The sequence below is a fragment of the Arvicanthis niloticus genome, chromosome 17 (assembly GCF_011762505.2).
Source record: "Arvicanthis niloticus isolate mArvNil1 chromosome 17, mArvNil1.pat.X, whole genome shotgun sequence".
NCBI lineage: Eukaryota > Metazoa > Chordata > Mammalia > Rodentia > Muridae > Arvicanthis > Arvicanthis niloticus.
The window spans coordinates 20,919,492-20,931,668 of NC_047674.1; the positions used below are offsets into that span (position 1 = coordinate 20,919,492).

The window sequence follows — 12,177 nt, forward strand, 5'->3', positions numbered from 1 at the left end:
TAGACCATTTAGTTCCTGGATTAAAGACATACACAACCTTTATATTTACAATTAGCCTTAACTGGCACTAGAGCTGTGCCTCTATCCACTTTCCTATTGATAATATCACATTATTACTCACTACATTTTATCTGGGCTGCCCATAACGCCATCTGGCCAGCCCTCAGGGCCACATAGTCATGACTCACCTAACCCATGGTGGCTTCTCCTTCCTTCTCCACCTTCTTCTTCTCATGGTTCCTCTCCAACACCAAGCCCAGGAAACCCAAACCCCACCTATGTCTCTTCTGCCCAGCTACTAGCTTTTGGCATCTTTATTTACCAATCAGAAATAACTTGGGGCAAAGTCACACAGTGTCACTTTGTTCTAAGAGCAGATTCTCTGATTTCTGGGACAACCAGGTCTTGAGGGCCCAATACTAGTATTAGAATACAAGCAGCATCAGGCCAAGGGCCAACCCACTAGAGTGATGTTCTGTATTTTACATATTCAAATATTCAAATCAAGTAGCTAAGAATAAAATAATTAAAGAATTTTAACAAATATAAGACCTCATTCAGGTCTTCTTAGTTAATATAACCATTCCTTGATTTTGTTACTCACACTTCCTTTTCTTCCAGCCTGGGCTACAGTCAGATCTTTCCTCTGTTACCAGACAATGTGTTTTATCTCCAAGCAGTGTCCTTCTGCCTGACTATGGACATCACCTCATCTACGCTGAACAGTCTTCCTAGCCTTTATGAACCTATCAAACCTCCTTGGACTTGTTCCTTAATCCTCCCTCAAATCCCATCCCATTGCTCATAGTATTTATCTATCTGTATGATATGTTTGAAGTTTAAAATTTAAGTTGGGACATATCATTTCATTGTTGCTTGAAAATAATATTTAACAAAATACCCATTATTTTTAAACTAACTGATTTTGTCATCTATCTAAGATGAACAACTGAGGACAAACTTTTATAAAACTAGAAAAATTAAAAATAAACTCAAGCACCCAGGCAGACAGAAACCATTAAGACATCTATTTCTAGGAGAAATTAAAAAATATTCTCATGATAATAAGCAGGGGCCCAAGGCATTACAAGTCTCTTTAATTTGTTGTTTTTTTATTTTATTTTACTTTATTTTATTTTCTACTTCACAAGATTTGATATAATATAAACCTGAAGATTTTTCTATGACTTGAGCAAATTCAGGAAATGTTTGACTATGTTGGCCTATGAAAGCAGAAGGACATTTGCCATGATGGTTGGGACATGTGAGGAGGAGGCTGGAAATTCTGGCAGAGGTTCAAACTGAAGTGATGATCTCTATATGAACTGCTTAAGACTTTAAGACTATCTGTAACTGTTTTTTCAGTTTTGTTTTGTTTTTATCTAACAAGATGGATAGATTCCTCACACAATTGAGTGTTTCCTTGCTTTCTCTTTCAGGTCTGCTTTGTGAACCTGGATGTCAACAAAGATGCCTGCAGCACAGAAAACCTGCAACAGGTAACAGCTGGACCTGGAGCTCTCCAGAACATTGTGACGTTGGGTAGACTCTGACTATGATGGTCTTCTTAGAAAGATAGATGACATCATCACTGCCCTTTTCTCTGACCTTGCCCTGCAGGTTTTCATGCTGTTACCCCATGATGTGTTTGAAAATCACATTTCCAGGTCTGCAGAACTGTTCAGGAAGGCATCTGCCCTCAACCATCAGCATCCTAACATGGCTCTCCCTTCATACTCATACCATAATCTGGCATGCCTTTTCCAAGGTATTTTATAGCCAAGTGAAGGCAGCCAGCCCTTTCCTCTGGTCCTTGGGATTACTCTTTTCATTTGTTTTATCAAATCTCATCTCAGCTGTGTCTCTGTGGTCTTACCCTTACCATGGGCTTGAACATTCTGTACCTCATAACAGCCAACTTCCACCTATGTCACCTGAGGTTGATCCCTGGTGTAAATGCTTGACTTCATTAAGCACCTGAATGTCTGTTCAGTTCTTACAGAGCTTAGAAGCTGGGCATGCCTGTGGTACAATGGAAAGAATTAAGTAATGTCACAATTTGTATTTGCATACCCAAAGCTTAGAGGTTTGGCCCCATTTGCTGTAACAGCATGATATTTACGGTTGAATCATGACAGAACAATACACGAAGGCTTCATTTAGTTGATACTAGATACTCAGTTATTCAGGAATCATGCACAGCATATGCAGAACTTGAGATTTCTCAGTGCTATTATATTTTTTTCTTGGTATAGTTGAATCAAGCTTCTCAACCTGTTACTCACAGAGATTGCTCACTATAAACTTTTACCAGGTTCAAAATATTATCCTCTGTGTGGCACTAGAGGTTTCTAAGAAAATTATGCATATAACTTTCTTCAATGAGTTATTATATAGAGTCTTTCAGAAAACAGGACAGAGAGGACAGAAGCAGGTTCCCATCATAGTAACTGAATAACTTACAGAGAGATTTAAGAGAGTTTCCAGTTATGGCTTTGCTCATATAGTCTGATATGATTTGCGTAAGTTACCACTGTTTAGGCCATAGGCGATTTCTGTATACATGAAAGTAATTATGACATCTCATCCATGTACAGTTCTGTTATAGATTAAATAGAATAGGATGTCACATATACATACTTTACCAAAGTGCTTAGAACATAATCAAAGTAAAACTGGTATTACACATGATTTTATTATTATTGAGTTTATTGGAATAGAAGATTACTAGCAAGTAATTTTGCTATTCAAAATTTAAGAGGAAATATATTTCCAAACTAGGGTTAATTTCTATTGTGTAATAGTAACTGTCAAATGCTCACTTTGGGAAATTTAAAACTAAAGGGTTTTTCTTTTAAACTTAATGTTTCCATTTTAATCTTAACTCTTATCTAATTTGAAACAGCTTTGTTCTAATTTAAAGGTTTTTTGACTATTTTTAAGATTATAATATAATTACATCATTCTTCTTATTCTTCCAACTCCTCCCAAGCACATCCCCCATGTCTCATTCAAGTTCACGTCCTCCTTTTAGTTGCTAGTGTGGGGGTGTATGTAGTGTGTGTGTGTGTGTAGTGTGTGTGTGTGTGTGTGTGTGTGTGTGGTGTGTGTGGTATGTGGTTTGTGTTTGTGCATGTGTGTGTTTGTATTGTGTGTGGTATGGTGTGCATGTGTCTGAGTGTGTCTGTCGGGGAGGGGGGGCTGGCCATTTGGTATTGGGTAGCTCTGCTTTTCCATGGGGAAGACATTTCTCTTGCCTTCGGCATTCCTTAGTTGCCTGTAGTCTTCTATCTAGGGTTGAGGCCTCCTGAGCTTTCTTCATTCCATGTTATCATATTTATTGCTGTCATCCTTGTTCAGGTCGTGTTTAGGCAGCCATGACGGTTGAGACTTCATGGGTGTAGCTGCTTTGACATTTCTAGGAGCTATAATCTCACAGCAAACTTCTGGCTCCTCTCTCTCCCACAATCATTTTTGCCTGCCTCTTCTACAACCTGCCTGTCCTTGAGTCTTCTGTTGTAGTGAGCTATAGAGTAAGCAGCTTATATATCTAGATTCTAAAAAAATAAATATTTTTTGCAGATGGGATAATTTGGGAGTGCTATGTTAGAAGTGTAAAGGAGCCCTCTGAAATAACAAAGTGTCTTACCCCACAGAAACTGGTCAACGTTTCACCAGACCTTCCAAAACTCATCAACTCCATGAATGTCCAACAGCCAAAAGAAAATGAAATTGTCCTCCTAAGTGGATTAGCCTCTGGAAATCTCCAGGCAGATTTTGATGTTTCACAGGTAAGAAACATAATTCTTGAACAACTGGTCATTTAGTGCAAGGGGTTCTCAACCTGTGGGTCATAACCCCTTTGGAAAATCTCTATCTCCAAAAACATTTACATCATGATTCAAAATAGTAGCAAAGTAACAGTTATGAAGTAGCAACAAAAATAATTTTATGGTGAGGGGTTACGGCAACCTGAGGAACTATATTGAGGGGTCAGAGCATTAGGAAGGTTGAGATCAAAGTCTTCTCTAGTCGGATAGATATGAGCTCCAAAAAGGTGCTGCACATAAACTTTATTAGAAAAGTTCACTTTATGTAATATTGGGCTTTATCTCTATTTCTCCCCAGTAGCACCACTCAGAGGTTGATGGATTTTCTTTTACATCAATTTTCAGATTCCTAGTGTTGTTTACCTGGGGCTTAAACACATATACTGGGCCTGGGTTATTCCACTCTCTGTTCTACAAAGTCTGGTAACTATTCAAAATCGGAATCTTCTCCCCTTTTAGGAACAAGTTCAGAATTCTAGTATATATCATTTTATTTTCATATCATCTAATAATATAATTCTTCCAGAACTTATTTGCTCCTCAGGAAATACCAAATCAGCCAAGATTATAATAAGCATGTAGCTTTCAGGGTGGCAAGGAAGTGTGCTGGGCACATAGAGTAAAATTCCATAAGAAAAAAATCATTAAAAATAAAACAGGAATGAAAATATTATGACACTCTGATATATCCTTCTTCACTGCTATTGTAAAAAAACATCACAACACCACTTTTAAGAATGCATTTAAAGCTTTTCCATCAATTGACTAGAAAAGTACATACAAGGTATGCTATAATAACATAGGACAGATTGCAGTTCCAAAGTAAAGTAGTGAGAATTTGTTGTCCATTAAATTGGTCATTTTTCAAAATACCAGAAGCCCAGAAAGCCAGCCTTTCTACAGTTTAGATTCAGAGACATAGTACAGATCTCTACCTAGTCTATTAGAATTTTCTAATTGATATATCAGTTATAATATTTTTTCATTAGCGAGAAATCTAGATTGGGGAGTGGTTATTGAAAAGTATCTCTAAGTTCAAAATTCCCTTTATATTCATCAAAGCAATGATGACCAGATAAAAATTTTACGCATAAAATTTATAAGTATTTCTGTACAGAGCCTGTATTTTCTCAGTCTCTATGCCCAGGAATGAGCTTCTATTCAGTTAAAAGGTCTTTCTTTATTTATGAAGAAGCTCTTTAATAGAACAAAGGAGACCCCCAACTAGTTCTGGAAGCCAAAACCTGAGTAGACAGCAAGCACTGTTTACCAACCCTTGCTTTGACCATGTATCTGCACGCTGGTGTAATCCTTCTTATTAATAAAACAAGAATCCCATAGTACACAATAATTTGGATCTTGTCAGCCAGAGAAACATTATTCCTGAACAGTCAGAAGTTGGGATTTGAAGCCAAAAAATTCAGTTGTTTCTGAGCCTGGATTCACCCATCTATGAAACAGAATAAATTCATTTCTACTTTGAAGCACCAACTTGAGAAATAAAATTAGTAAAAAGCACATTGTTCAAAATGAATTTTAATTTTGTTAGGAAAAAAGGAGGACAATTTTTTTTTTAAAAAATCCATCATCCTACAAAAAATTTGAAACTTTTTCTCTCAAATATGCTCTTTAAGATGAGATGCTTTATATTAAAATTGCCATGATTATAATAAGTTTTTAAACAATGTGATAAATCAATGAATATAAAAGCTTTACTGCTTAGTAACCATATATTCTTGATTCTGAAGCTAATAATAAGGCTTATTCACTATAAATTTTACATGAATTCTGCATAAAGTGTATGCTATGGTTTTAAATAAATAAATACTGAAAACTTTACTCCTACCTACTTTGTTATACTAGGCCACGTTTTACTGATGTGCTCAACTGCAAATAACATTGACAGTTGCAGGTATTATTGGGAGATGCCAGTTTCTTTCTCGTGCCTCCATGGTAATTGATACTGACACTAATTGGGTCTGGCCTTGAATTGAACTTGGTAGACTCTGATTGACCTTAGTTAAGATTCTTAATTAAACATGACTGAAGATAGACATAAGCACATAGAGAATGTATTATCTTGTATAACCAAGCAAACACAGGGAGTAGAATACATGAGAGGACTTGAACCATGTTGACAGGATGTGGATTTTTCTTATAGCCTCTTTCCTGCTTTCTCTTTGTAGGTCCTATTATAAGGTATAAGGAAACATTAGCCTTTTGTGTTCAGCTCTACTATAGCTAACAATTCAGGTAGTTCTCTGGTTGAGTTCTCTTTGGTTCTCATTTGTTATATATTCATTTTTCATTAATTAACTTATTTATTCACTTTGCATCTTGATCACAGCTCCCCTCCTCCAAGTCCTCCCACCCACAAAGCCCCTTCCCCGTGGCCCATCCCCTTATCCTCTGAGAAGGGGATATCACCCTTCCCTGGGTTCCTTGAAGGACTAGGTGAGTTCTATGAGAGTAGAGTTACAAAGAATTTATTAAATGTCGACATGCATATATCTCAAACCACTGATGAACACATACAGTGATCATCTAAGAAAAACAATAATAATAATTTTCAATGGCCAATACTTAAGTAAAATATTAAGTAAAATTAGTTACTTTCTGTTCCTATTTGATTTCTGTTGCTATAACAAACACCATGAACAAAAGCAACTTATGGAGGATAGGGTTAAGGTTTGGGTGTACACATACATGGAGTAGTACATCATTGAGGGACAATAGGGCAGAAAGAAAAGCAGAAACCACAGAGGAATGCCACTCAGTTTCTCACACTCGGTATTTGGTTAGGTTTTATATACAGTCCATGTCCTCCTGCCCAGGCATGGTGCCACCTATAATGGGCTAGATCTCTCTCATCAGTCATTAGCCAAGACAATCTCACAAATATGGGCACAGGCAGTTTACGTGGGGTTCCCTATTCCCAGGTGACTCAAGTTTGTATCAAGTTGAAGCAAAGAGATAACCAGGACACTTGGCAACAGAAGCAGAAATATTGAGAAACTTATCATATAGAACAGTCAGATCTACTCCTGTGATTGTTCTTCTGTGAGATGAGGATGTAATTAACCATGCACACATGAATTTACAAAGGCCTGGGTGTGGCCTATCTGCTTGTCAAACCTGTACTTGCTGCAAACTTGCTACATCTGCTTGTAGCACAAGTCTTCTGTGGATGCTGAGCATTTCTTGTTTGGACCAGGAGACCATGAAGAAAAGAAATACATCTAGAGTGTAATAAACCTAAACCACAGGGAAGGCTCTTCCAGTGTGCATTTGCCTACCCTTGAAAGGAAGAGTCAGCTTTTTATGCTGGTATATTCTTGTCTTTATCAGTGCCACGAAATCACTAGTCTCAGGTACACACACACACACAGACATATATACACACACGTATATGTATATACATATACTTACATATATGTGCATATATTGTGCATATATATATATATATATATATATATATATATATAAAACATTAGAATTGATAAAGTTTGAAAAGTACCCTGGAAAAGCAAGCAGTTGTTCTCAACCTGTGGGTCATAACCCATTTTGGGAGTCACATATCTGATATCCTGCATATCAGATATTTACATTATGATTTATAACAGGAGCAAAATTACAGTTATAAAGTAACAATGAAATAATTTTATGATTTGAGGTCACTACAACCTGAGTGACTATATTAAAGGGTCACAGCATTAGGAAAGTTGAGAGCCACTGTATAAAGTGTTGTAAAATTATGCAATATGTCCTTGTATTATAGGCTATACTTTTTCTTTACTTAGCTACAACTCTTCAATTTGTGTGTGTGTGGATGGGCTTCTTTTTATTGGATATTTTTATTTACAATATAAATCATTGTAAATAATCATCATCTCCTTTCCCCATTTCCCCTCCCTAGAACCCCCTATCCTATACCCCTCTTCCTTTATGCTTTTATACCATTTTGATTACATGCATGTATTAAGGTCAGTTCTAGGTTGAGGGTCTAGCAATACAATACATGCAAATAGTTGAGGGACAAGCAATACAATAAACACAAATAGTCAAAGAAAAAGCAAGGCATTAAACCCAGTTGCGTGTGATCACTGTTTCTAAAGGCTAATCAGGATAACCAAAGTATCTGAGCCTACTTCCCTATCCTAGCCCAAGGTCATTCTCATGTCTGAAGCCTACTTCCTTGTCCTAGCCTACAATTTAGATTCCTGTCTGAAATTACTTCCTTGTTCTGGCCTAATATTTAGACTCCTGCTTGAGATTGCTTCTTTATTGTAGCCTACAATTTAGACTCCTACATGAAATTACTTCTTTGTTCTAGTCTAATATCAGATTCCTGCTTGAAGCCTACTTCCTTGTCCTTGGCCAATGTCATATTCCTGCCAAGCAGCCCCATTCCTTGTCCTTGGCCCATGTCAGCTTCTTGCCAAGCAGCCCCCAAGGCTCTCTACCTCTCCCCCTTTTTTATTTTGTTAACAAGACTAGCCTGTCTTAGATCGTTATGACAAGAATGCCTTCCTTACCCATCATGGAATATGCAGTATCAAAGGCAATGTGCTTCTGTCTTAGGTTGGTAAGGCTCTGTGCAGAAACTTACCCATCCTTGGCTTGCCAGCCTGTTAATTTAATAACTCTATCTGGGGGTCCATTTTCAGGTTCAAGCCATGTACTTTGGCTACCAACATGTTGATGTTAAAGATAAGCTTTAAGTTGATGGGCAGGAATAGAAGTATTCCCAGGACAAGAAGGGCTAGCCTGATCAAACTATATCTGCCACTCATTAGGTTTGTCCAAAATGAAGATACTGAGCTCAGGGCAATGGATAATTTTATTGGCATTATCTGCAGCATCAAAGGTCAACATAGCAGCATTCTTTAAATTCATAATCTCATTATGCAAAGTTAACACACCCAGAGAGGTGTTAGGATTACTCCAAATATCCTACAGGTGTCTTTAAACTTTTTTTCTAATTAAAATGACAATCGTTGTGAATTTCAAAAATAACACTAATCCAATGATGTTTGTCATGACACTTGGGATGACTCCTAACTCTTGAACCCTGAACCTCCTTCAGATAATTTGAATGGGTTATAGAGCATCATTCATTGTTCCAGATACCTATATAAATCCTTTTGCATATTCAATATATTAGTAATATTTTTTGCTAGATTGTTAACAAAAATAGTTATCTTAACTCCTTGTGTCAATGCTATTGCAGAAGCAGTGGTGCTAGCAATTAATGGAATTAAAGCTGTTATACCAGCAATAATCAAGTTGCTACCCTCTTGCTTCTTCTTAAAGCCTAACTCACTTCTTCTAGCACTTGCAAGCTTTTTTCAGAGAATCAAAGTTTTCTAATACTCAGGGCAGTGAGACAAAAGTTGGTTGATAGACTCCCATAACAGACATGCCAGGTCTAACATAATTGGCAATTATACAGTCAATGTAACTTACAATAAATGCTGTAGAAGAAACAAAACCAATTTCAGCTTGACAATTAAAAGAGCCTTAAAACATGCACTAACGCTTGTTTGAAATCCAGATCCTGTCCCAACATTATCTCTTGCTATCCTAACATCATAGCAAGCTACAGCTAGCTTCCAGATATGTCTCTGACAAAGTTCAGATCCAGTCTTCAAAAGTAGACTGTTATTTCCCATATTGGATTAATTTCTAGACCAGTACATGATTGAGTCTTAATAGCTGAGCACCTTTAAGAAGAATACAAGAGACATAATTTCTCTTTTCGACTTTCTATCCTACAAGGTCTAAAAACTTGAGGCAAGGCAGCTTGTCCCATCTGGGATACAGTCAAGCAAAGGTATGTCAGGAACATATGTCCAATACAGCTCCCCAGTCACCCTTGTCAGGGCACTCAGCAAGCTTACAGTTCAGCGTCATTCTTTGTCTAAGCAACAGTATAGCTCACCAATCTTTTTAAAGTTCCATGGGCCTCTTCCACAATACCTTGCCCTTGATGAATATATGAAATCCCTGTAATAAATTGTTGACAAAAAGTCTCGACTGCTCACCTACAATTGCCAGACCCATTATCTGTTTTTTTTATTGGATACTTTATTTATTTACCTTTCAATGTAAATCTCCCATTCAATCTCCTCTCCCATTCCCCCCATAACCCCTTATCCCATCCCCTCACCTCCTATTTTTATGAGGGTGTGCTCCCACCATCCTCTCATTCCTGCCTCCGTGCTCTCGAATTCCCCAACACTAGGGAATCCAAACTTTCAGGCACCCAGGCTCTCCACTTCCACTGATGCCTGACAAAGCCGCCCTCAACTACCTATACAGGTGGAGCCATGAGTCCCTTCCTTTGTGTTCTCAGGCTAGAGGTTTTAGAATGGCTACTCCAGCTTGTTTCTTAGGACCATTTTCTTGAAAAATTGTTTTTCAGCCTTTTACTCTAAGGTAGAGTCTGTCTTTGTCACTGAGGTGGGTTTCCTATATGCAGCAAAATGCTGGGTCCTGTTTATGTATCCAGTCCATTAGCCTATGTCTTTTTATTGGGGAATTGAGTCCATTGATGTCAAGAGATATTAAGGAGAGGAGATTGTTGCTTCCTGTTATTTTTGTTATTATTAGTAACATTGTTTGTGTGGCTATCTTCTTTTGGATTTGTTGAAAGAGGGTTACGTTCTTGCTCTTTCTGGGGTATAATTTCCCTCCTTGTATTGGAGCTTTCCCACTTCCCTTTGTAGTGCTGGGTTTGTGGAAAGATGTTGTATAAATTTGGTTTTGTCGTGGAATATCTTGATTTCTCCATCTACGGTAATTGAGAGTTTTGCTGGGTATAGTAGCCTGGGCTGGCATTTGTGTTCTCTTAGGGTCTGTATGACATATGTCCAACATCTTCTAGCTTCTATAGTATCTGGTGAGAAGTCTGGTGTAATTCTGATAGGTCTGCCTTTATATGTTACTTGCCCTTTTTCTCTTACTACATTTAATATTCTTTCTTTGTTTTATGCATTTGGTGTTTTGATTATTATGTGACAGGAGGTATTTCTTTTCTGCTCTAGTCTATTTGGCATTCTGTAGGCTTCTTATATGTTTATAGGCATCTTGTTCTTTAAGTTAGGGAAGTTTTCTTCTATAATTTTGTTGAAGATATTTACTGGCCCTTTGGGAATCTTCACTCTCATCTATACCTATTATCTTTAGGTTTGGTCTTCTCATTGTGTCCTGGATTTCCTGGATGTTTTGTGTTAAGAACTTTTTGCATTTTCTTTGACAGTTGTGTTAACAGTTTCTATGGTATCTTCTGCACCTGAAATTCTGAAATTCTGAAATACTGTCTCTCGTGTCCTTTTTCGCGAGCGAAGGGGACTCGAGAGGCGCGCACAACAAAATTCTCTATTCTATCTCTTGTATTCTCTTGGTGATGCTGTGTCTATGACTCCTGATTTCTTTCTTAGGTTTTCTATCTCCAGGGTAGTCTCCCTTTGTGATTTCTTTATTGTTTCTATTTCTGTTTTTATGTCCTGGATGGTTTTGTTCAATTTCTTCACCTGTTCGGTTGTGTTCTCTTATAATTCTTTAAGGGATTTTTGTGTTTCATCTTTAAGGGTTTCAACCTGTTTACCTGTGTTCTCCTCAGTTTCTTTGAGAGTGTTATTTATGTCCTTAAAGTCCTCTATCATTATCATTAGAGGAGATTTTAAATCTGAATCTTGCTTTCCTGGTGATATGGGGAATTCAGGTCTTTCTAGTGTGGGAGAACTAGGTACTAATGATGCCAAGTACCCTGAGTTGCTGATGCTTATGTTCTTGTGCCTGCCTTTCACCATCTTGATCTCCTTAGTGCTACCTATCCTGTCTCTGACTGGAGCCTGTCTTTCCTATTATCTTGGTTGTTTCTGAACTGTGTACGGTGGGTGTTGCTCCTGGTGTTAGAGCTGAGGCCCAAGATCTGCTCAGTGCTTGGGCACAGACAGGAAGAAACCAATGCTCTGGGCCAGGAGTGATTTCCTGGGTCCCAGTGGGTCCCAGTTACTCCCTGTTTGGGGTGGGTGTTGCTGTCTCCTTACCTAAGATATTGCCTGTATTAAAGCTCCTGGGAGCCCCACTTCCTCTGTGTTTTGTAAGATTGGGTGCAGAGCTGCCTTCTGGGATCTGCTCAGTCCAACTCTTTGATTTTAATTGACTTTTTAAAAGACTTTTTTTTTTAAAGTATACTCTCGCCGGGTGGTGGTGGTGCACGCCTTTAATCCCAGCACTTGGTAGGCAGAGACAGGTGGATTTCTGAGTTCGAGGCCAGCCTGGTCTACAGAGTGAGTTCCAGGACAGCCAGGACACAGAGAAACCCTGTCTCGAAAAACAA

The 12,177-nt window shown here is 38.0% G+C and overlaps 1 protein-coding gene across 4 annotated transcripts in view; it reads left to right on the top strand.

Moving 5' to 3' along the window:
- Sphkap (SPHK1 interactor, AKAP domain containing) overlaps positions 1-12,177 on the top strand; it is a 135,307-nt gene that overhangs the window by 93,629 nt on the left and 29,501 nt on the right. For all 4 annotated transcript variants that reach the window (XM_034521466.1, XM_034521464.2, XM_034521465.2 and 1 more), the window contains 2 exons: positions 1,440-1,499; positions 3,657-3,791. In XM_034521466.1, coding sequence (XP_034377357.1) covers positions 1,440-1,499; positions 3,657-3,791 — 195 coding nt within the window. The remainder of the gene's footprint in view (positions 1-1,439; positions 1,500-3,656; positions 3,792-12,177) is intronic.